Source organism: Macaca fascicularis, chromosome X (assembly GCF_037993035.2).
Source record: "Macaca fascicularis isolate 582-1 chromosome X, T2T-MFA8v1.1".
Taxonomy (NCBI): Eukaryota; Metazoa; Chordata; class Mammalia; order Primates; family Cercopithecidae; genus Macaca; species Macaca fascicularis.
In genome coordinates, this window is record NC_088395.1 from 110,206,815 (window position 1) to 110,233,176 (window position 26,362).

A 26,362-nucleotide genomic window follows, 5' to 3' on the forward strand; every position below is an offset into this window, starting at 1 on the left:
TTGAGCCCATGAGTTTGAGGATGCTATGAGCCATGATTGTGTCACTGCACTCCAGCCTGAGCAATGGAGAGACCCTGTCTCTAATAACTAAATAAATAGAAAGAAAGTGGTATAAAATAAAAAGGACCTCCCTGCCCCAATCTTTAGAGTTTGCTTCACAATCAGTATAGCAGTATCTGATCACTAGGTAGTGGCTGCTTGGAGTACCACATGAAACATGATCCAGAGGCCACATCCAGTGCAGCCTGAAAGAGTGACTTGATTAATAAGTACTGTCCACCACACCCACCCATTGCTCAAAAAGACAAAGGGAGGGAAGAAGCACAAACATTGTGTGTTGGTTATTCAAAATGCACTTTTTATTCACTTTAACACAGATGATTTTTTACAGTCAAAAGAAAATATTGGTACACAATTTTGAGATTCTTTTTTAGCAGCACCTGCAACAAGAGGATTGTGGAATACCTCAGAATAGAGTAGAGATGGCTGGGGCAGGCACAAATTAACCTGATATTCATCAATCCACTGAAGACACACGGAATCTGAGGCCCCTGAAAGTTAGCCAATACATGACAATAAACTAAATAAATATTCTGTATGATGTTTTAACAGACCATTGAAAAAAAGTATAGTCCTAATTAGAAATATATTATTCCAAAAATCTAGTGTTCTTAAAAAAACACCTATTGAAAATATTACACTGCACATTCTAGGGTACACAGTCAATTTCTAAACCTATATGCACAGTTCTTGGTACTCACAGATTTCAGCCTTTGGTGTTTTTTAATCTTACCCAAACTATATGTCAGCACCCCACTGAGTGTTGCTTACCCAAATGCCACTGTTTATGTCACTTAATGTTGAATGCTTTCATTAAGATATTGAGTGGTAATTTGGCAGAAAACAATGGTATGGCTAAGAGGAAAGGGGCTCCAGTTGATAGACCAATAAGATTAACACTTGTCTTAGATGGACAGGATGCCTATGAATCTGACACCCATGTAATTTTTTTTTTTAACTCAAATGACCACATGCCACTCTAACAGAGACAAGTACTTTTGTGAGTTGATGGAGGTCTTTATGATGAAGACCTGAGATCTACAAATAGAAACTAGTATAAGCAGAGTGCAAGTAGAAAGAGAAGGCCCCAGGTCTCATGCACTTGAAAATAATTAGCATTTAACAGTTCTGATGTACAGATTTTCACCCTAACATGATTGTAGCAAAATGATCATAGAACTTGGAAACCAGTGTGGCTGGCTATAGGCATAGGCAGGATAGGGACCAGTACTTAAGAGCTGTGGGGCCCCAGTTCTGGCTTTGACTTCTGGCATCAAAGTTAATTGAACAATGGGGTAAGGATTATATCTTAATTGGAAATATTGAGTATGACTGGGTTGAAATACTGTCCTCTTTTTTCTATTTTGCCAATATGTCCCAGAGCTCTTAAAGCACAAAGGTCCTACATGTAAGTAAGGCTGATTCCATATGTGGCTACAATGGAGAGTTCTAGGCTGTATTCCTATGAAAGCTCCCACCCCCTTCCTGGCCTAGGTCTCTTTTTGGGGTAATTTCTGTCTGTCACTATTTTTTATCATAGATGTTTTAAAGTACAGATTAAAATCTATGCAGGATAAACAGATCAACCAAGAAGAACCACACTGCATATTCATAATACAGTATATAACTGGCAGTCATGGTAATCAAAAATTGTCAAACCATTTTTATATTTAACATGGGAGCTTTAAGATGTTTTTTATCAGTGCACATAAAGATTACTCAGAGCTCAAGAATTTTTCCTGCCACAGTGCAAAAGCAAAAGGAAGAGCTATGTAGTTGCTGTTAAAGATTGATCACAGAATGGTTTGAGAATTTTAAAAGTCCCTCTACATAGTCTTAGCTATTATCATCAGATAAATCTAACCACAGCATGGCACTGATGTAATTTATAGATTCATAGAACTTAGAGCCAGAAAGGACTTTATATGGAACATGTAGCCAGTACAGAAAATCTTTTTATGGTATTCTAACAGATGGTCATCCAGTGAATATTTTCAGAGGCAGGGAGCTCATTATTAAGGCAGTCCATTCCACTGTTGGACAACTCTGATTATGGGAAATTCATTCTAACACTGGGTTAAAATCTGCTCTTCTGTCACTTTCAATGTCCTAATTAGGCTAGTTTAACATACAGTGCAACATATAAGAAACCAGTTCCTTCTTCTACAATAAATATTTGAGTTAAGGAGCCCTGTGAGAAAAGTTCATTATCCCCCAATCTTTTCTGAAGCCTTCTCCATGAGCCCAGCATGTTGGATCGAAGGACCATCTAAATTATGAGCAGAGAGCACTGCATCCAATTTCATATACTAAGCAGCATTGCTAAATTGGTAAGAGGTTGTCAGAGAAGCAACATCTCTATGCAGCAAAAGTAGACTTAGGAAGGAAAAGCAGACCAACCATTTATTTGCAAAGGTGGTTGGCATATTTAAGCATAATCCATTCACTAGTATCCTATGACTTCAAACACAAGAAGTATAATCAATTGCCAGGGTCATTAGAGTATCTCTTACTGAGATGGTATTTTTTGAAAAGCTCAGATGGAAGCAAACCATACATAAGGATTTAAACAAGTCAGTGTATATCATTATACTTTTGCACTCCTAATCATTACAACTTCTTTATAGTTCAAGCCTAGGAATCCTTATTTGCATTATTATTTTTATTGTAATACAGCTCAAAGTCTGATTTTTTCCCCTTTGGCAGAAATGTCAGAAACTGCTTGGCAAGAGTCTGATAGTGACATTTGTTAGTTGATTAATGGAACACTTTAAGAAATAGTTGTAGCTCTTTAACTCCTTCATGCAGCTGGGTTCTAGGTCTAAACTGTGATTTAAAAAATATTTAACTGTCTCAGGACTAAAAGTTTCTGATATGTCCTGAGACACACATGAAGGGGAAATAGCAGAAATTACACAAAATACACTTGGCTTGATAGAGCTTTTTTTTTCTTTCTTTTCTTTTCTTTTTTTTTTTTTTTATAGATCTACACTTCAATTTGAAAGGCTCTGTTTCACAATCAGAACCTTGTCTCTTACCCTCTTGTGTGTGTGTGTGTGTGTGCACTCTTAGAGGGGCACAGTTATTCTTACACTACTGACTGACCAATTTGGGGCACATTTTTAAAAGGCTCCCTATCTTTAACAGCACGAAGACCCTGCTTTGGAGCCACTGTTCAAGTCAATGGTGTGACCCAACATGCAATGCTCCAGCTGTTCCTCTACAGCCAACACCTGCCTGACAGCTTCTTCAAAGGCCACTGTCACATTAGTATCATCTTTGGCACTAGTTTCTAAATAAGGGTAATCCCCATTCTCCATGCACCAGGCTTGCGCCTCCTCAGTAGTCACTTGCCTATCCTCTTTGTCTACCTTGTTACCCAGAACTACAAAGGGGAAATGCTCAGGGTCCTTCACATCTGCATAGTAAATAAATTCTTTTTGCCAGTTACCAAGATTCTCGAAGCTCTGCCGATCATCCACGCTGAAGGTCAAGAGGCAGCAGTCTGCTCCCCTGTAGAAGGGTGTCCTAAGGCTCTTGAAACGTTCCTGCCCTGCAGTGTCCCAGATCTGGAGGGTTACAAAGCGTCCATCTACCTCCAGATCTCGATTTAAGAACTCTACCCCTATGGTGTGAAAAGCCTGGGAGTCAAATTTGTTGGTTACATAACGGTTCATAAGCGAACTTTTCCCAACTCCACCATCACCCAAGAGAATGACCTTTAAGAGCAGGGATTTCCCACTCATTTTTGCAGCACCAGAAGGGAAGGAGTTTGTAACCAAGAGAACCTGAAAATAAAAGGAAAAGTAGGAGGGAAACAGTTAAACCTGAAACTGAAATCAACTTCATAGCAAATTTCTCTGAATTATGAGGCCTTCTCATTCAACTTCTCTTGATTTATGCTCATTAATTGATGTAGTACAGCAGAAGAAATAAAACTAATTTTGCATAAGGGGAAAAATAGGTCTTGTTTTTCTGAGGTCTTTTGTCGTGCCAGGAAAATGGCTGAGTGCCATGGGTAAATGGACTAGCAGATGGTCCTGTAATTTGGTTCAGTTCTGACCCTATTCTAGGAGAGGAAGCCTAGAACAGGAATGCCACTCAAATGTGTGACAACTTTAGCTTCTGGTTTGGACAGTTCCAAACAATAGGCAAATAGGATGAAATTGACTTGGGGTTTGAAGTCTGCTCCTGATGGATACAAGAATTACTGAGAAGAGAAAGCTACATAAACTGGATTCTTGATTCTGTTGGTAGAGGTCTGGGCCAGAATTAGACTGGACCCCAGAATTTGAAAGAGAGAACAAGGTTTCATTTCTTCAGGCATTTACCCCATTATACTTGCATTGATAGGAACACCCTCTCAAGTAATTTTTTTCTTCATGGAAAATGGCATTTAAGTTGATGATAATTGACTGATATCAATATAACAGCTGTCATGAAGGAAGGAAATCTTGAATAGCTTATTAGTTTTTGGATTTAGGTTTTAATTCTATAATAGCAACACTTGAAAACATACTGTAAAATTTAAAGTGCTAATGTTTATACAGTAACCTACTTGTTACCTCCACAACATGTCTACATATGGAATACCTACAATGTATCTTAAAATAAAAAGATCAAATGCTTACTGAATGAATACTACCTTTTCCTATATTCTGTTAGGTACTTTCACACTAGGCCTATTGTGGGAACTCAACAGTGATGAAGTTAATTGGATGATATTTATACAATAGACCCAAAGGGATGAAAACGAACCACCAATCAAAGGAGTGCATGCAAAACAGTTTCTGGAAGCACACATATTTGAATATAATTTTACAAAATTTAGTTTCCCTTAAAACGATTTTGGAATGCCTGTGTACTAACTATATATTTTTCTAATATTCATTTTTAAGAGATCAAATATTAAAATATCCCAAATCCACAGTGTGCCCCCTTGAAATACCTACCCAGTGGGTTTTTGTCACAATTTAAATATTTTCCTTTTTTTCCTGTTGTTGTTTTATTCTTTCTTTTTAGGGTGCTATAAAACAGAATAGAAAACATTATTTTAAAAAATCTATAATAAAATAATGTTAAGTCTATATATAAAAATATATTCAAGTCAGAAAAAAAGAACCCACAGCAACCTGAGGTAACCTATAAAGGGTGCTTTTCAAAAATAAAAGTTCAAAATACTACCTAGGCTTAACATAAGCAAAATAATTTTATTCCAAGAACTTTAACTTGTCCTAATTTGTAATTTATATAATTTTTTTACTTTTTATGTTGTCTCTCAATTGAATTCTCCATTCAAAGTAAAAGCAAATTAAAGAAAGTATACGATCTTCACAATAGATGACATTCAGGAAAAGGAAAGTACAGAGCAATCTAAGATATGTTTAAATCCTAAGTCAGAGATGAAACTTCTTCCTTTTATACCTACCAACGTTCCCATCTCCAAGAAAGTTGTTAGTGCACTCACCAGTCTGTCTCAAGGTTGTCTCTGCAATTGATTCCACATAATTAGAGAGCAGAAAAAAGTTGTGTTTGTGGGCTTCGTGTTTACAATAAAGTATATTATCTTGGCTAATTATTTTATTAATTAGTTTAGGTCATTTCTCTTTTATTTATTATTTTTTAAAATTTGAGACAGGGTCTCATTCTGTCGCCCAGGCTGGAGTGCAGTGGTACAATCATGGCTCACTGCAGGCTTGACCTCCTGGGCTCAAGTAATCTTCCCACCTCAGCCTTCCGAGTAGCTGGGACTACGGGCGCGCACCACCATGCCTGGCTAAGTTTTGTATTTTTTGTAGAGATGGAGTTTCAACATGTTGCCCAGGTTGTTCTCAAACTTCTGGGCTCAAATGATCTGCCAGCCTCATGTTCCCAAAGTGCTGGGATCATAGGCGTGAGCCGCTGCACCCGGTAGGTCATCTGTCTTAAACACCAGTTTTAATATTTAGCTAGTGTTACTGAATTTAAATATACATTCATTTAGTATTATAACATTATGGCAAGAGTCTTATTTAAGCAGCATCAAGAGTACTAGTCTAAGAAGAAAAACAGTGCCTAGATCTGTGTAGTGTTATTTCTTACTGAGGAAGAACGAAGCTTTAAAAAAAAAAAGAAACTGCTGCTTAATAATCTCATGTTATTTTCTAAATACAGATAAAACTTATAATAAGGATTCATTAGATATCTAAATCAGTAATTATGAATTTAAATAATATCTCCTAAATGGATAGGCTTTATACTCCTTCTCGGTTTATATACACTCTACAGAATTCTCAAGTTTCCTACAATTCCTGATTGTTGTTCTCTTTTTCCTGCTCCCAAATTGCTGTCTTTGGAATTAGCTCAAGTAACAAACATTTCTTTAAATGGAGATGAAACAAGTGTTAGCACACTTTTTATTTTTTTATACTGGTCTGTAGGATAATTTTACAGAGCAGAACTCTTGAACTCTCATTTTAAAAAGTAACAGAAGTACAAACTTGGGCATGATTCTGATGGCATTAAGCATCTGTGCCACATGAGCTTCCTTAAGTTCCTAGCAAACAGGTGTTCACATCATTAAAAGACTCACTGACCCTATTCTCTCAGTTGCAGATAAACTCAATAGACAGGTCAAGGACTGAGTGAATATGGAAACCAAATGCTCAGCTCCAGGAATAATGATGATGTATTAATAACTGTCTGAGATAATGCTGCAGTTGCTTGTGCATTCCCTATTTGGTTATGTGCACACATAACTTCTGGGCCTATAGGCTCTATGCCAAGGAAAAAAGAGGAAAAGCAATGTGGTTCAGTGTCAAGAGCACTGAGCTAGCTGGCAGCAATCAGGACGCCAGGGTCTTCCTCACTGTTACACCATTCATTTATTTTATGAACTTGGGCAGGTCATTTAATCTTTCTGTTTCAGTATCTTCTTACATAAAAATAGAGCAGATAATACCTGCCCTACTTAACAGGATTTGGGGGAGAATGAAAAGTTATGAAGTTTGCAAAAATTTGTAAGCATGTTTTGAAAAATTTGGTTTGAGATTTTTATTCCTCTGGCTCCTCCACATCCTTTCATGCACTGGTGCGGGCCTTATGGCTCTATATTAACCCTTCTCAGAAAGGGCCTGCTAGTGAAAGTATAAGAATTCTTCCTTTTCTCTTTCTTCCATATTTGAGAATGCCTTGTTTCTCAACAAGCTTGAACATCCGCATATGGCACAGAGTCTCAGCATTGAAAGGACCTTCAGGGTCTTCTGGTCCAATCTTGCTACTGATATTTGAGAAAACACTATAGTGCCTATTGTGTGTTGTGTCCTTACTAAGGAAACCCTCCACTCTCCTCTACTGTCTCCAATTCCCATTTATTTGCTAGAAGGAAAAATGAATACAGTTCAGATTTGTATCTTTGCCTTAATTCAATCCTGCTGATTTTCCCTTGAAGTATCATTTTTCTAGTCCTGTGCTACCATCCTCATTTTGGCCCACATCTTCTCACATCTAATCTATTGTGAAAGTTCTCTCCCTGCTTCTGGTTTCTTCCCACCCAATCTACTTTGCAAAGCTTCATCACTCAAACATCCACTGGGCGTAGATACCTTTGGGAATTAATAAATATTTAAGGCAAGGTCTTGCCCTCAGGAAGTTTACAAATTAACATGCAAGCTCAGGATCTCATTGTTTACAGTTGAAATAATATCATTATACTGCCTTATTTTGTTAACAAACTGTTCCTGTCTTTCTTACATGATCAATTTTAAATTCCTGGATAGTAAGCTCACTGTTTGTTTACATCTTTGAAGCCCCTTCAGTGTGCAGCACCAGGATCCTCCACGGAGATAATAAATATTTGTTTACCAATTAACTGATTAGGTAGGTCCCCAGAATTAATGCCTCTGAATTGATACCAAGGTACAATAGATCCATAGTTCTGTAAGATGTCCAAATACTATCATTTATAAGGTGACTAAAGAGCAGAAGTTATGAACTTGACTCGATCATTTTCTGGATGGGACGTAATGGGAATTCCACCTGTTGAAAGTCAAGGGAAATGCTCGAGTTTTCCTCCCCTTACTCGTACATTTAAAAAGAAGTATATACATTTCCCCATTCCTACCAAAAACAAGAGCAGAATAATGATCTCCACTTGATGTTGTCGGTGGGCGCTGGCATCTCCACAATCATTCATCGTTTGAAAATGAATGTGATGTCCTTTAGTACGTACTTAAATTAAAAAGAACTAGCACAGTATAAAAGTAAATGAAATCATTTTTTCCTGCCCCAGAATATGCCAGATTTAATCCAAACCTTTAAACAAGGTAGCATTAAGCAGGCAAATGAATTCTTTGATAACACTAAATATGTAAATAGGAAAGTCAAATGCCTTATGCATCCCTTATGGGTCCTCTATCGGGCAAGCATTTGGACCTAAATGCTTATTCTGATTTTGATCCCATTCAGAGAAAGATCTGGCTCTAACTGAGTCAAATATTAGAGAGATGCAATTGCCCTTTCCTACCCCCACAAACTCATTAATGAGCATGCTCTAAGGATAGTTTATTGACTTTTTTTTTTTTTTTTCCCCATCAGGGTCTCAGTCTTGGACAGAAAGGTGAATTAGGAATTCCTGTAACCAATACTCCCCAGCTCTTTGTTCTTTAACACACTTGAAACCTTCTGAATCTGCAGTGCCTGCATCCACAAAGCCTTATTTAAATTATTGTATTTAGTTGGAAATGCTTAGAGGTGGGGGTGGAGGTGGGGGAGGAGGCAGTACAATGAAGAAAAAGAAGTTGAACCTTTGAAAATAGTACATTTTAGTATGATAATGGAGAGAAGAGAGGCAGAAAAGCAAATTGGCATCAGTTCAATTGCCATAGAGTGGAATGATGCTCAAAATCAGTAGTGCAGATTGCTCGGAGGCAAGTCTTGAAAGGCATGTGTACTGCAGGGCTCGGTAAGGGAATAGCAACTGGGGAGGGCTAGGCACTGGATGAGAGTGGCACTGTTGGAAGTCTGTACAGGGGAGGAGCCATGGTTGGACCTGCGGGGAAAGCCCATCTTGTGGCGACACACTGGTAAGGATTACTCAACTCACTGTTGAATGCTGGCACAATAATTGGAAATACTGCACTGAAGAATTGGGCGCGGCTATCTTTATGTAAAATTCAACACGGATGAGAAATGATCGAATGTTTGAGTGTGTTTCCAATACAACCCAATACTTGGCGTTGGTGGTGGTGGTGGGTGCTTCGTAGCGAGGAAGCCCTCTGACGCACTGGATTCATTTTGCAGAGCTGACAAGTTATCAGCTACATCCATGCCGACTCCAAATGCCACAGCTGTCATGCCACTGAAACGCTATTCCTACATTCATGCCCACATTTATATTCTATATGCAACTCAAAGGGTCCAATGTGGAATTTCACGTCTAACCTTTCACTCCTCACAACGACAGCTCTAGGGCTATAAGCCCAAAAGCACACTAGATAGCAATTTAGCATCGTCCCCAGGCCACGTCTTCCCCAGTAGACTGCCCAGGGACAAATAGGTAGATAAGGTTTGGATGACATCAAGCGAGCTGAACACAAGGAAAAGAAGCTTCCTTAGGAGACGAGAATGCTGGCATCTCTACGACAGGGGCACTGTTAGCATGACGGACCTAGAAAGTGAGATGTCACACACAGTCCCAACTACCTCCGACCCAGGTCCTCTCACCTCACCCCCAGCTCTTAGAGAGTCGGCTGTGGCGCATGCGCACTGAGCCACACCCGCTCCCCACCGAGCCCTGCGCCTCTTTGCCCGGCTCTGGCAGCAGCTCGGGATTACTCAGCAACGCCCCCTGCACTGTCACCTGCCCCCAGCTCCGACCTCGGGAGCGGCTCAGTCCCTTTTCCCAAGCTATGAGTGGTCATCGGGATCAACTACACTTTCCTTTCTCCCTCTTCTCACAGGCCCCCCACCTCCCGGCCTTCCGGGTCCTCCAGCCCCTAGCCCCTGTTCCTGCCCACGCACAGGCACCTTACCCAACACAATGGGAAGGAAACAGTAGAGGGCCGCGGGTGCCAGGTAGGTCAGCTCTGCGTGCCGGGAGTCCGGCTTCTTAGTGTCACCGTCACTGCTCCTGCTGCCTCCTCGTTCTCAATGGGGCAGCAAGTGCGGCTTGGACCTCGGTGGCCTGACAGCTGCAGCTCGCGCCCGCTGCTGCCGCCGCGCAGCGTCTCGCGCCCGCGCCCGCGCCCGCCAGGGGGAGGGGGCGGGGCCCGCGCCGCCTCCTCGTGCCCCTTTCTTAGCGCTGGGGACCCAGTGTAGCTGCCTCCCGCCCTCCGTGTGGCAAGCGCTCCCTGGCTCGCCCACTCTTCTTTCATGCTCATCGTCCAACCCTGGTCTCCCTTGTCCTCCTTCTCCTCCCCTAGCCGATTACTAGGCGCAGTGGCAACAGACCGTCAAATATTGCTCTCCCACTTAGCTCCTCTGCAGCCTGGGGCCTAAGCCCTCAAGCAGGGGTAGCCACTGCCCCACTTCCTGCAATTACCCTCTGATCTACCTCATTTATCCTAGCTCAAAATCCTTTAATTTTGCCAAGAGGGTAGTACATACACCCTCTTGTTTCAAATAACTCAGGAAAACACATGATCACAACACATTGCTAGGCCCTCTAGCTGGCTACTGCTCATGAAATTCTCAGGCCATTAAAAAAAATGTCTACATCTGTAGCGCAGACATAGAGGACACACTGCCCTTTACTCTTACCAGGTAGGGTTCTAGAGGGCCACACAGGGAGCATTACTTGAAGTTCCCGGAATTGCTGCTGGGGCAGAATTCGATGTTTTAATTGTGCCTAGCCGACCAGCTAGTCTCTTCTTGTTGTTTTCTGTAGCCCTCTGGTACCTCCAACTAGTTTGTGATTTTTTTCCCCCTGGAATTGAAGAAGGACAAAGCTTCTGAGGTCATTTAGCCTGCACTCCACCTCTCTGTCAGGCAGATCCATCTCTGAAGCTTCCCTATTGTCTGATACCCTGTGCCCTTGTGGCACAGGCCCTCACTCATCTCATGACCCCTGCAGGCCCTCACACATACCCGCTACTTCCATCTAGGCCACTTTTCCTCTATCTCTTGACAAGGCAAACGTGCGATCAATCTCCGCAGGCCCCAGCTTAAATGTCACTTCTCAGGATAACCTTTCTCGATAATCCCAGAATAGAGATGATGCCCCAGTTTATACTCTTGTAGCCTCCTGTAACTTGCTGTGTTTTTCCTTCATAACACTTACCTATTTTTGGTGGTACATTTAAGTGTATGATTATTTGGTTGATGGCTGTCATCCCTACTAAACTATAGTGGGGAAGGACTATGAGGTCAAGGACAACGTTTATGTTCACCACCGTATGCACAGAGCCTAGGGCAATGCTTGCTGCATAGGACATGCTCAGAAAATATTTGCTGAATATGAATGAATGCTGTATCACTAATAATGGTTATATTTAAATAAAATAAATGGATGTAGCTGAATCTCGCGTGCTCCTATTTAAACCAATCCCGTTTCCTAACATACACTCTAAAACACTCTTCTGATGAAGAAGAGATTCACACAATCCTCTAAATCAATTTTTCCGCATACATTTTAGTCTATTAAAAAACTATTGAGCATGGGCCCCAATATATGTATATGGATTTATAGATTATATACATGTACTACCGTACATGTATACATTACACATTACTTTAAACATACATTTTAATGAATAAACATTAAAATACTCCAGCACAGAAAATTTAAAAGAATGAGAAAAATAAATATATTGATGTTCCAATGTTTTCTTTTTGCACCTCAATAAATAGTTTTGTGAAATGCTTTAAATAACAATCCTTCATATTAGAGTAACTCGTCTTTAGGTGTAACAATCTAGACTACTTTTTCATTTTCTCATAGATGCCATTTTCCAACAGTTTAATCATCTCTGAGAAACCCCCAAACCTACTGGCAAGTTTTAAGGATCTTTTAGTTTCCAAGCTACCTCGTTCTGTAGTCAGGATCTCACAACCGCTGAAAGCACCACACGTTTAGTGAATGTTGGAACACCTAAGGGTGAGAAAAATCCTTTGTTAGACTGAAGATTACTACACAGAAATCCTATATTAAAAGAGTCTCTAGAGGCCACTTAAAAAGCAACTACTATTGTCTGCCTAGAATGGAAGCAACATGACTAACACTAGTTGTGAGGGATCAGCACAAAATGGACAGCACAAAGATTCAAAGTAATAGCTGTGGATGGTTTTGTGGCTCTCAGATATTCCCAATGGTCAATCATTGAGACCTGTCAAATAGCGTCCTCCACACATAATAAAAAATTCTATTTTTATAACACAGTTATACACACACACACAAAATAGAATTATAGTGTAGTCAGTAGATAGAAGGTCAAACCAAGATTGCGTTTGGATACCAGAGATAGAGTTACCTTCAGAGTCTCTCTCTCTCTCTCTCTCTCTCTCTCTCACACACACACACACACACACACGCTCTTCAACATTCAATGAACAAGATCTCCCAAAGTCTCATCCTGATCAGTTTGAAATAGATTGACCTGAGCTTCAGGAGTACATAATTGTAATGTGATTAATTTAAAAGTACAGCTTCGTCCAGCATTCACAAGTTGTTATGTACAAAAGGGTTCCGTGAAGCATTCAAATAAGTGTATAAACACTGCATACTATTTCCCTTCCAGAAGAGTCACGTTGCATATGAAAACATTAATGTCTCTTGGAGTCCTGAAGTAAAGAAATCTGTTGTGTTGTTTTTCAATCCTACATTTCCAAAACTTTTGTGAACATGAATTTCTTTTGTTTATGGAACATCTATTAGCAGGACTAGAACAACTCAGGACCCAACTTAGCAACTGCTGTCCTAATCATTAATATTGAACATGTTCATAGGCCAAAGTATTTGTCATCTTTGGCCTAGAATATTTATGTGGCAACTATACAGGTTATATTTTCCAGATAGTCCTGATTTCAAATACTTTGTCCTATTGTCCTCATTTTTACAACAATACTCATGAGATCATATAATGTTTTATTCAGAAATTATGGCAGCAATAGGTATGTAAAAAGGAAATTAGACAGTAAGAATTTGTCAACTATTTACCTATCATTGTCCAAGAGCAAGTCACAGTTTCTGGTGATACAATATTTTTTTTAAAAAATCATTTGACACAGGGATACTCTTATGGAATAGGAATACTTTGCCAGATTTTTCATAGCCTGAAGGAAAGACCTCTTAAGATTATCCAATTATGGAAGGCATCAGAATGAACTCAGTTTTGTCATTTAAAAAACATTTTTAAGCTCTGTCCACTAAAAATACTTAGAAACAATGAACATCTCAGTGCCCAAATTCCCCTGTAGTGCCCAGAGGATGGTTCTAAATGCTATTTCCTAATAAAAGGACCCAGAATTAAATAAATGGCTGACTTCAGATATGTGGCAAGAAATGTCCAAGATGAACATAAAATCTCTTGTCACACCAGATAGCAAGGAAGCTAAAAACGCTATTAGAGTTGAGTCAAAAGGACTTGAAGAGACTGTCATCAGTCAAACATGGGGCAATTTGAGCATCAGTAAAGATAATAACTACAATGGATTGAAATATAACAAATATGCTGTAATCCCAGCACTTTGGGAGGCCGAGACGGGCGGATCACTGGATCAGGAGATCGAGACTATCCTGGCTAACACGGTGAAACCCCGTCTCTACTAAAAAATACAAAAAAACTAGCCGGGCGAGGTGGCGGGCGCCTATAGCCCCAGCTACTCGGGAGGCTGAGGCAGGAGAATGGCGTGAACCTGGGAGGCGGAGCTTGCAGTGAGCTGAGATCCGGCCACTGCACTCCAGCCTGGGGGACAGAGCGAGACTCCGTCTCAAAAAAAAAAAAAAAAAAAAAAAAAAGAAATATAACAAATATGTTTAAATATACAAATTCATAAAAACACTTAAAAACATAATTGCTCAATTTGGCCAAACCTAGAAAGCTAGCTCATTATTTTAAAACTGGTAAATAAAGAGAATGACTCGAACATTTAACCTGCTTTTTTTTAATACAAACTCTTCCTTGGTGTAATGAAGGAGTTGGCGAGGAAAGTGTTTTAAAAAGATTCCCAGCTAATAAATTACGAAGGAATGATAAAATTACAACCTTTAATGAATTAGTGGATCTAGGTAATAATAATTAATGTCTTCTAACATTACAAAAAGAGTATTAACCATATATCATAAGCCTGTTGATGGAAAAACATAGCAGCACATAGAAAGCATTTTTTGTCAAAAAATGCAATTTGAACCCTGTCAAGCTCCTAGATATAACTGTGAATTTTTAGAAAAATACAAGGAAAAATATGTTAACATTGTAGTGATGTAAGTAACAACATCCAGACTTAGGTTTAGAGTGCAGGTGTGTGTGTGTGTCTGTGTGTTGAGGGGGAGAAACTCTGCAGAAAAACAACATGGTTTCTTCAACAAATACATTTTAAGAGAGAATCCAAAAATAAAAGTTCAAAAGAATGCATTTACAATGACATCAAAGAGAATGAAATATTTAGAAGTAAATTTTAAAAAAGAAGTGCAAAATAAAAACAAGTGCAAAAGTAACACTCTTAAAAACACAAAACTTTGTTGAAATTAAAAAAGATCTAAATAAATGGAAAGATATCACATGTTTGTGGATTGAAAGACAATATTTATAAGGTGGAAATACTCTTCAAATTGATCTACAGATTCAACGCAATTCCTATCAGAACCCCAGCTGGCTTCTTTGTAGAAATTTCCAAGCTGATCCTAATATTCTTATGGAAACTCAAGGAACCCAGAATAGCCAACACAATCCTGCAAGAGAACAAAGTTTTAGGACTCAGGCTTTTCAATTTCAAAAGTTACTACAAAGCTACAGTTACCAAAATAGTGTGGTACTGGCATAACGCTAACGTGTAGATCAGTAGAATAGAATCGAGAATCCATAAATGAACACATGTGTCTATGGTCAATTGATTTTCAATAAAGCTGCCAAGGCCATTTAATGGGGAAAGAATAGACTTTTTTCAACAAAGTGTGCTGGAATAACAGGATAGCCACATGGAGAAGAATGAAGTTGGACCCTCACCTCACAGCATATACAAAATTAACTAAAAATGGATTATACTATAAAATTGTTAGAAGACAGCAGTAGTAAGTCTGGTCTTGAGTTAGGCAATGAATTCTTAGATATGACACCAAAAGCAAGGGCAACAAAAGAAAAATAAAAAAATAGGACTTCATGAAAATGCAAAACGTTTGTGCTTCAAAGGACACTATCAGAAATGTAAAAAGACAACTTACAGAATAAGGGAAAATATTTACAAATAATATACGTGATAAGGAAGTTACCTAGAACATATTTTTAAAAATCTTACAACTCAAAGGTAAAAAGATAACCCAATTTAAAAATGAGCAAAGGAGGCCGGGCGCGGTGGCTCAAGCCTGTAATCCCAGCACTTTGGGAGGCCGAGACGGGCGGATCACGAGGTCAGGAGATCGAGACCAGCCTGGCTAACACGGTGAAACCCCGTCTCTACTAAAAAATACAAAAAACTAGCCGGGCGCGGTGGTGGGCGCCTGTAGTCCCAACTACTCGGGAGGCTGAGGCAGGAGAATGGTGTGAACCCGGGAGGCGGAGCTTGCAGTGAGCTGAGATCCGGCCACTGCACTCCAGCCTGGGCGGCAGAGCGAGACTCCGTCTCAAAAAAAAAAAAAAAAAAAAAAAAAAAAAAAAATGAGCAAAGGATCTGAAAAGACTTCTCCACAGATGTACAAATGATCAACAAGCACATAAAAAGATGCTCAGCATCACTAATTATAAGGGAAATGCAAATCAAAACCACAATGAGATGCCACATCACACTTATTAGGATGGCTATAAAAAGTTAGATAATACCAAGTGTTGATGAGGATGTGGAAGAAATGAGGAGCATAACATTCATACACTGCTGATGGACTGTAAAAACGCTGCAGCCACTTTGGAAAACAGTCTGACAGTGTCTTAAAAAGTTAAGCATAGAGATACCATAAGATCCAGTAATTCCACTTCCAGTTATAAACCCAAGAGAAGTAAAAACAAACATCTACACAAAAACTTCTACATGATAGTTTATTGCAGCATCATTCACAATGGCCAAAAGGTGGAAAAATCCCAAATGTACATCAACTGATGAATGCCTAAATAAACTGTAATATATCCATACAATGAAATATTATTCAACCTTAAAAAGAGATGAAGTACTGATACAGGCTCTAACACGTATGTATCTTCAAAACATTACGCTAAGTGAAAGAAGCCAGTCATAAAAGACTGCATCTTATATGATTCCATGTATATGAAATGTACAAAACTGGCAAATGTATAGAAAGAGAAATAGATTAGTGATTACTTAGGACTAGGAGACAGGTTAGATGGGGATGTTGGGGGACTGGTAGCTAAAGAGTAAGGAGTTTCTTTCTTAGGTAATGAAAATGTTCTAAAATTGATTGCTGTGATGGTTGCACAACTTTGTAAGCATGCCAAAACCCATTTAACGATACATTTAAAAGGATCAGTGGCACAGTATGTGAATTCTATCTCAATAAAGTTGTACTAAAAGAACTCTAAGGGGGAAAATAAGAGATCTGGAAGTGGAGCCTATAGACAAATCTATAGATTAAAATAAACCTAAATAATTCCTTAGGGTTCTCTTTTAAAGCTAGCCTGAACATTGCCTCTCCATTAAACTCTATAAATCATTAAAACAACAACAACAACAACAACAACTCTAGCGACAACCTAAGAGACACATTAACCAATTGAATGTTATTTCCTTTCCTCGAGAGTTCTAATCCTTATTTATGTATGGATCAAACAAGCTTAGAAAAAAGATAGTCAGGAAAATTTGAACACTGGCTGTATATTTTATGATATTAAGTAATTGTTCATTTTCGTTCAGTTGTGATAAAGGTATTGTGGTTATGCTTTAGAAAAAATTCTTATTTTTCAGAGATACGTACGGAAATGCTTGTGGCTTAAGTGACGTGATATCTTGGATTTGGTTAAAATAGTCTGGTGACTAGTGGTCGGTGGTAGAGGTTTAGATAAAGCAAGGCTGGACAGGTGTTGAAACTGTGTGATAGGTGTATACACGATTATAGTATACTCTTTATTTTTGCATATATTTGAAATGTTCATAATAAAAGAAATATGAAAACGGATGATTTGATTCTATTTGCTTCAGCCTATGCTTGCAAGATCTCCTCTGACTATTGTTACTTTGGTGCATTAATTCTGGAATGGGTTATCTAGAGAGTGGACATGAGAATCCAAGTCTCTGTAAAAGATGATTCCCCATTGTACATGTGGATAAATTGGGCACATGACCATTATGAGCTTGATTAACATGTATCAGTCTTCTTTAAGCTTTTGAAACTTGCAAAACTAAGGATAATATTTTGGCAATTCACCAGTTTTCCCATCGTTTGAAGTCCCCCTTTAATAGAAAACCTGCCACAATCTGGTATCTTCACAATTCACTATATAGACTCTTGGTTTTGCAAGGATATTAGAGATCATCTAATCCAGTGATTCCCAAACATAGCTGCATGTCAAAATCACATAGAGGATTTACCAAAAGTGTAGATTCCAGATCCCTGCTCTTGAAATATCTGCAGTGGGGCCCAGGAATCTATATTTTTAACAAATTTTTAAGGGGGTTCTAATAAGCTGGCCCATATTCAAGCATTTAGGAACCATGGATTTTTTTCTAGCTTCTCATGGATTGCAGGAATTCCTTCTACAACTCCTTTACTTGTGGGCTTAGCCTCTGTTTGAAAAATGACCTCAGGAGTAGCCCATTCCATTATTTAGATAGTTTGCTTTGTTAAGAAGTTCTTCCTTATAAAGTGATGAAATCTGCAACCTCTAACTCCCATTCATTTTGGTACTAGTTCTGAACTCAGAGATGGCAGAGAGGTTTTGTAGAAGTCTCTCTTAAGGAAAAATAAAGTCAAAAATACAAGTTTCTTCTTTGAGAATGGTGAGTAGCTTCTAAAGGTAGGTTGCTTGTCAGCAAGAATGCAGGTTAAATAGAAAAAATTCAAAGAAAATACAAAGCTTAGTGCATTGTGCAAGAAGTCATTGTTCACTAAGACACTAACAATTTCTCTTTTTTTCCTCCTTTTTTTTTGTTGCCATGAGTCCATAGAAATGCATTTTTCTTTTAAAATATAATAATTTTTTAGGGCTGAAACATTCAGTATTTTACTTTCTTTTCCTTTTGAGAACATTACAGATCTATTGTTTCATAGTTTTTCCAAATGCTGCAAAACATTGTTCAGATGAATATTTAAGTCATAATGTGATGTTTTGTGTGAAAATTAATGTTTTAAAAATTGTGTTGGCTAATGTAAAACATCCAAAGTAAGCCTGTGCAAGTTTTATTAAAGAAAGCATTGTCTTCAAAGCCTATAAAATGTCAGTTTATCTAGATACTAAAGTTGTAGTTAAGATAAAATTTCATCTTCCTATTGCCTTGGAAATAAAAATGGTTTTCCTAAATTTTATATACAGTATAAAAGTTTGTTGCTTAATTATCTTTGACAGCTCCACCTAATTTGCCAATTTAGATCAATTGATATGTACTACCTAGATTACAATGGGAAAAATGTTGTGATATCTGCTGTGGGGATAGGAGTAGGATGGTGGCAATCTGCACACCATCTACTAACCAGTGCAATCCCTCTTCAACATAACAGACCTCCAAATATCTGGGCCGCTCTCATATACCCTCTAAGTTTTCTTTTCTCTAGGTTAAGCATCTGCGAGAAGACACTAACCAGTCTTCGCGTGGACCTGGTTTTTAGATAGTTCATTTTTCTCTTCCCTACCAAACACCCACAATTTTGTCACTCTTCCTCTGGAAATATGGTGCCTAAGCATGAGGTCAATACAAATATGTTTCTACCACACATATAATATTAACAATCATTTCTGACAAGTTACTTGTCTTGCCTTGTCAATACTTGTTTTGTTTCATTTCTGGTCATTTCTCCCATTTGTCATGGTCATATAAAATTATTATTATGTATTTTAAGATTCTAGCCTTCTATCCCAGTTTGGTTTCATTTACAAATTTAGTGAGCATATATATATACATATATATATATATATATATATATTTTTTTTTTTTTTTTCTTTTTGAGACGGTGTTTTGCTCTGTTGCCCAGGCTGGAGTGCAATGGTGCTATCTCGGCTCACTGCAACCTCTGCCTCCCGGGTTCAAGCGATTCTCCTGCCTCAGCCTCCCAAGTAGCTGGGATTACAGGCGTGCACCACCACGCCCTGCTGATTTTTGTATTTTTAGTAGAGACGGGATTTCACCATGTTAGCCAGGCTGGTCTCGAACTCCTGAGGTCAGGTGATCCACCTGCCTCGGCCTCCCAAAGTGCTGGGATTACAGGCGTGAGCCACTGCACCCAGCTGAGCATGTTTGTTTTTTTCCTCCTTCATTTAAGTAATTAATTCATCCATCTAATCAACAAATTTGAGTGCCTATTCTGTGGCTGACTCTGCTCTAGAATCTAGGAGTATGATGGTGAGCAAAAACAGGCACGGCACCTGATCTCCTGAGTTTACAAGCTAGTGGATAGAAATCTAAATGCCATAATGTGTATCGGACATCAACAACATCAAATAACATCAGTTATTACAACGAGGAAGCTGGGGCAGTGCTGTCTTGGAAAACCATAAGGATGCTTTAGAGGAGAAGTCTTGGAAAACCATAAGGATGCTTTAGAGGAGAAGCAGCTCTGTTTAGATGGGAGATGTTTTCATTGACATGTAATTCACTGTAAAATTTAACACTTGCTGAAAAAAAATAAAGTTTTACTTCCCTATCAAAGAAAATATATTCAATCTTCTGTCAGTGCAATAACCCAAACACTCAAGCATTCAGTTCCTAGAGTAGGAAATACTATGTATAAATTCTATACTGTAGATAAACAGCAGACATACAGTACACTAAGCCACAGACTGGAAGGGATGCTGAGGGATTCATAGTTATTGTTAATTAAATTTATTAAGGGGGCTAGGATAGAATATGGGTGAAATTTGTTTCTATTGCTACTTGGAGGAGGCAGTTGACCTCATGGAAAATGCATGGAACCAGTTGTCAGCATGCCTGGGTATTGGTGCTGGCTAACTTTGCCATATAGGATATATGAGAACTCTGCTAAATCACTTGACTTCTTGGCCACAATTTCTTCATTATAAAATGAGACTAATATTACCTACCCTGACATCATTATTATGTTACTGGGACCAGCTAACTGAGACAAAGTCCACTAAGCACCTTGGAAAATGAAAAGCAGTACAAATATAAATTTCTTACATTAATTAGTCATTGTGTTTTAATTCTAGACAGGGTAGAAAGATGCTATCCCCGTTAAAGAGTTCTGTACTTCTTCCATAAGGGAATTTTACAATTTGTATAAGGCTTTAAAGTTTCAAAAGCTATTTTTGAAAAAAACATGACCCTCTTTCCCCAAAATCATGCCAACACATGACCAAATGAAGATCAAGTAGAAATAGTTATTTTTCTGATGAATTTCAGTCAAAGGTAAAATAAAGTAATAAAATACTTCATCTTTTGAAATACCTCTTACTGCATAATTATTCCAGTTTGTAGGAAAAGTGTATGTCAAGATCTTTTTGTTAGTATTCTACGTTGTCTATACGCTTTTGATACATTTGTTTGAAGCTTTTCTAGGGCCAACATGAGCAGAAATATCACAGAAGTATTTTTTGAAATAAAAGCAAAATTTAACATAATATCACTGATTTTGGGAGGACAATGTTGGCACCGAAATTACTGAGGATGAGTAAGTTCATGGAAAAACTCAGTCTTCAAAAATAATGAAAAGCTTCAGGGTTTGGAAGATATAACCAGTGGCCTTCAAATACATCCCTCTTTCGAGATTATCTGTCTTTAGCATTCTGAGTTATGAGCTCAATGCCTTCTTGGTCATTTGCAAGGTATCAGACAGCAAATACCAGGAAATATGACGTTACTTTGAAGTTGTGCATTATATGGTATTAGTACTGGTGATGATGCCAACAGTTTAAAATAAACTTCAGGTGCACCCACTGTCCCCTTCTCTCTTTTACTCCCAACTGCTACCACAAGATAGAAGAACTAGCACACTAGAACAAGCAATGCAGATTTTGAAAAATGATAGCTATAATCTGAGCCAGTGGTCAACATCAGCCTCACTTAGAAATTGATCAAGGACTTGCATCAATTCACAGAGCATTTATTAAAAAGATCATCTGAATCTCAGTAAGACCAAGGAGCTTTCTGGCATTTTAACTCATCCTATTCCCATCCTCTCTCCTCACTTCTATGGTAACCTTGAAAACCAACAACTCACAATCGCACTGAAAACCAGCAGTCTTGCAGTCACTGGAGGGGTTGGAACAGGATTGGAACACTTCCAAAGCCTCATTCCCAGAGAACTGTCATTATTTGACTGGTCTGGCAGTTTCCTGGAAATCCCCACTCACAGAGTTTCTCTGTAATTCACCTGACTCAGAGCTTGCTCATAGCAGAATACTCTTTTCCTCAGAGCATTTGTCTAAAACAACCAGTAGCAATTGTTTAACACTGCAGTTGCCTGTGGTAATGATAACAATGGGAGAAAACAAGAAATTGACATAAAAACATAGAAGGAAAATCTGAGGAGTGAGATGTCTGTAGGTGGCATTAATCATTTCAATAGACACAGGAAAAGTAGCTGACAAAATCCAACACCCTTTCCTTGATTAAAAAAATCAACAAACTAGAAGAATAAAAGAAATTCCTCAATCTTATAAAGGACATATATGAAAAACCCACAGTTAGCATCACACTTAAGGATAAAAGACTAGATGCTTTTCATCTGAGGTCAGGAATAAGACAAGGATGCCCACCCTCATCTCCAACTTAACTTTGTGTTGGAGGTTGTAGCCAGGGCCATTAGGAAAGAAAATGAAGTAAAAGGCATTCAGATTGGAAAGGAAGAAGTAAAACTATTTTTATTTACAGATTACATGTTCGTAAATACAAAAAAATCCTAAGGAATCTATTAAAAAACTACTAAAGCTTGCAAAGAACCTGAACAGACATTTCTCCAAAGAAGAATAGACATTTCTCATAAGAAAACATAAAAATGGCCATCAAATATGAAAAATTGCTCAACCTCACTAATCATCAGGGAACTGCAAATCCAAACCACTATGAGATATCACCTCATACTCACTAGGATGGCTATAATAAAAAAGACAAGCGATAACAAATCTTGGTGAGAGTGTGAAGAAAGGAGAACCCTTGGGTACTATTGGTAAGAATATAGGTTGGTGCAACCATTATGAGAATCAGTATGGAGAGTCCCAAAAAATTAAAAACAGAACTACCATATGACCCAGCAATCCTACTCCCAGGTATAAACTCAAGGGAGATGAAATCACCACGTTAGAAAGATATCTGCACTCCCTTGTTCATTGTAGCATCATTTGTAATAGCCAAGATATGGAAACAACCTAAGTGCCCATTAATAGAGAAATGAATAAAGAAAATGTGGTACCTACACACAATGGAGTACTATTCAGCTATAAAAAGGAGATTCTGCCATTTGCCACAATATGGATGGTACTGGAGTACATTACGCTAAGTGAAAGAAGCCAGACATAGAAAGAAAAATATTGCATGACCTCACTTATATGTGAAATCTTTTTTAAAAAAGATCAAATATATAGAGATAGAGAATAAAACAGTGGTTACCAGGGGTGGGGAGATATAATTCAAAGGATACAAAGTAGCAGACATGTAGGATGAACAACTCTAGAGAGTGAATTATACCATAAAGACTATATTTAATAAAATTGTATTGTATTAGAGATTTTTAATAAATAGATTTTAGCTGCTCTTGTCACACACACATAAGAGTAACTATGTGAGATAATAGGTATGTTAATTTGCTTCACTATAGTAAGTGTTTTTCTATCTATACATATCCCATAACATCATGTTTTATACCTCAAATATAAGCAACAAAATTTATTTTAAAAATGATTAAAGATAGTAAGTGTGTTCAGAAAGGTTTCAGAATAAAAGCCAATATATAAAAATAAATTGTGTTTGCATAGATTAGCAATGAACAATCCAAAAGGAAAATTAAGAAAACAATTCCATTTATAACAGCATCAAAAGGAATGAAACACTTAGAAATAAATTTAACAGAAGTTCAAGATGTGTACACAGAAAGCAACAACACATCACTGAAAGAAATTAGAGAATACCTAAATAAATGGAAAGACACCCCATGTTTATGGATTGGGAGATTTAATATTGTTAAGATGGTAATACTCCCCCAACTAAGCTATGGATTGTACACATTCCCTATGAAAATTACATCTGCCTTTTTTTTTTTTTAACAGAAATCGACAAGCTGATGCTAAAATTTATATGGAAATACAAAGGACCAAATTAGTTAAAACATTCTTTTTTTTTTTTTTTCATGTACTGGAATAACGTCTGTTGTTGGTTTTTTTTTAAATTATTATACTTTAAGTTCTAGGGTACATGTGCACAACGTGCAGGTTTGTTACATATGTACACGTGTGCCATGTTAGTGTGCTGCACCCATTAACTCATCATTTACATTAGGCATATCTCCTAATGCTATCCCTCCCCTCTCCCCCGACCCCACAACAGTCCCCAGTGTGTGATGTTCCCCATCCTGTGTCCAAGTGTTCTCATTGTTCAATTCCCACCTATGAGTGAGAACATGTGGTGTTTGGTTTTCTGTCCTTGTGATAGTTTGCTGAGAATGATGGTTTCCAGCTTCATCCATGTCCCTGGAAAGGACAGGAACACATCCTTTTTTATGGCTGCATAGTATTCCATGGTGTATATGTGCCACATTTTCTTTATCTAGTTTATCATTGATGGACATTTGGATTGGTTCCAAGTCTTTGCCATCTTGAATAGTGCCACAATAAACATACGTGTGCATATGTCCCAGTAATGAGATTGTTGGGCCAGATGGTATTTCTAGTTCTAGATCATTGAGGAATGGCCACAGTGTCTTCCACAATGGTTGAACTAGTTTAAAGTCCCACCAACAGTGTAAAAGTGTTCCTATTTCTCCACATCCTCTCCAGCATCTGTAAAACACTCTTAAGAAAGAAAAACAAAATTGTAGGACTCACACTTCTTGATTTCAAGGCTTACTACAAAGCTACAGTAATCAAGATAGCATGGTACTGACATAACAATAGACATATAGACCAAATGAAGTAGAATTGAGAGTTCATACATAAATCATAAGATTTATGGTCAATTAATAATATTTGTGATACAGAAAACTTAAAAATACCAGGCATGAGGGTTAGAGTAACAGAATCTATCAAGAGAGAGAACATGGAAGACATAGGAACTTCAGATAGTAAGCTCAGTTATCTAAGCAAAGAGTATTCATTCCTTGACCCTCCCCACTCCTAAGGAGATTCAGCATTGCTCTATTTAGCCAAGGTCTTTTAAGGCCTGTGGCAGAGGTTTTTGGCCTAGGGTCTACGAATAGGATCAAGTGGCTCATAAAACCTCTAAAATTCTAAATAATAATTTATGAATGTGTTAATCTCTGCATTTTTTCTAGGGAAAATTTCTACAGCTTTCATCAGATTCTCAAAGGGGTTCATGACCAGAAAAGGTTAATAATCACTCACTGAAGGGTCCTTCTCTGGGATTTAGGCCAGCCACCAGTCCTGAACTGCCCTAACTGAAATGTAACTGGGTAACTTACTTCAAGCAACTATTTCCTTAGAGCTTTTCTTGGTGCTATGAACAGACCTGCTTGACACTGGCTTTGGGGCACATTTTAAGTATTATATAATGTACCTAAATCCTACCTGGTCTTGTTCTGCTGCCATGACTTATGCAGACCTGGTATTGCCCATTACTATGATGGTCATTTCCTGCCTCATCCTGAATCCTGACTAGATCTGTGGTAGTATCACTATCATGCTGATGTCACAAGCACAACCTTTTTCTGACTATTCTGTCAGGACACTTCAGTCATCCTAGATTGATGAATTAGGAAAATTATTATGTCATTGACAAAAAAATTTATAAAGCAGGAGTGGAGGGAGAACTGCTTCAAAAGAAGTTGCTGAGTTTCTTTGTAGACTTTAAATGATGGTGGGACGTACGATTAGAAAACACCAGCCGATGCTGAGTCATTTATGTCTATTGCCTGGCCCCTGTGAGAACCTGAGTTTGTGAGCACTGGCTATAACTGAATCCTTGGGAAAATCCGTTAGGGGACTGGAGGAGAAAGAGGATTGTTTGACAAGATCAAGAAGAAAAAGTTATACAGGTGAGATCCTAAAGAAGGAGACACTGCAATAAATCTTGGATAAGGGTTCTAGAATAGCATGAGTGAAACAATTAGCTTTGGATAAAAGGAAGAAAGTTTCCAGTATCTAATTAGAGACAGAGACTCTTGGAGTTCCGAAGACACCTAGCCCATCACTGTCATTTTCCAGGTTCATGGTATATTAAAAGAAAATAATAAAGACATGTCAATACAGGATCTAAACATTGTGAGATGTTTAAAATTTTTATACTTAACATACTGACACTTCTATCACCACCAAAAGTTCCACATAATGTAATATATTTATGAAATAAAAGATTTAAAATGTAACCAGTAATATTCTTTACTGTCTATAGTTTAGTAATAAGACACAAATTTAAAGTTGTCTAATAAATTTCATTTTCTTTAATATTGTCAGTTTATGTTGGGAATTAGGACTAGACTTTCTGAATTTATAATCTTTCTGAAAAAGCATTAAAAGTCTAAATAGAAGCCTTCAATAATATGAGACTGGTCAAAATTCAATAATATGAGACTGGTCCTTTTTTAGAGATGTGAGGCTTCTGAAACTGTAGGAATAAAAGGGATGAGGGAATGAGTATGCTGGTCTTTTTTCTGATATATGATTTATGAACACGGTATATCTTTTTTTTTTTTTTTGAGACAGAGTCTTGCTCTGTCTTCAAACTGGAGTGCAGTGCAGTGGCATGATCTCGGCTCACTGCAACCTCTGCCTCCCAGGTTCAAGCAATTTGCCTGCCTCAGCCTCCGGAGTAGCTGTGACTACAGGTGCGAGCCACCACATCCGGCTAATTTTTGTGTTTTTAGTAGAGATGGGATTTCACAATGTTG

The 26,362-nt window shown here is 38.1% G+C and overlaps 1 protein-coding gene across 6 annotated transcripts in view; it reads right to left on the reverse strand.

The window, feature by feature from the left end:
- Window positions 1-335: 335 nt before the first annotated feature.
- Window positions 336-26,362, reverse strand: part of RAB9B (RAB9B, member RAS oncogene family) — an 86,074-nt gene continuing 60,047 nt past the window's right edge. For 2 of the 6 annotated variants that reach the window (XM_045383428.3, XM_045383429.3), the window contains 3 exons: window positions 12,063-12,127; window positions 5,013-5,086; window positions 336-3,848 (listed from right to left, as the gene is read on the reverse strand). In XM_045383428.3, coding sequence (XP_045239363.1) covers window positions 3,201-3,806 — 606 coding nt within the window. In that variant the 5' untranslated portion in view covers window positions 3,807-3,848; window positions 5,013-5,086; window positions 12,063-12,127 and the 3' untranslated portion in view covers window positions 336-3,200. Of the gene's footprint in view, window positions 3,849-5,012; window positions 5,087-5,488; window positions 5,549-10,070; window positions 10,271-10,797; window positions 10,964-12,062; window positions 12,128-26,362 lie in introns of those variants that run through there. The other 4 variants (XM_045383426.3, XM_074029595.1, XM_005594255.5 and 1 more) reach the window with 4 other exon arrangements.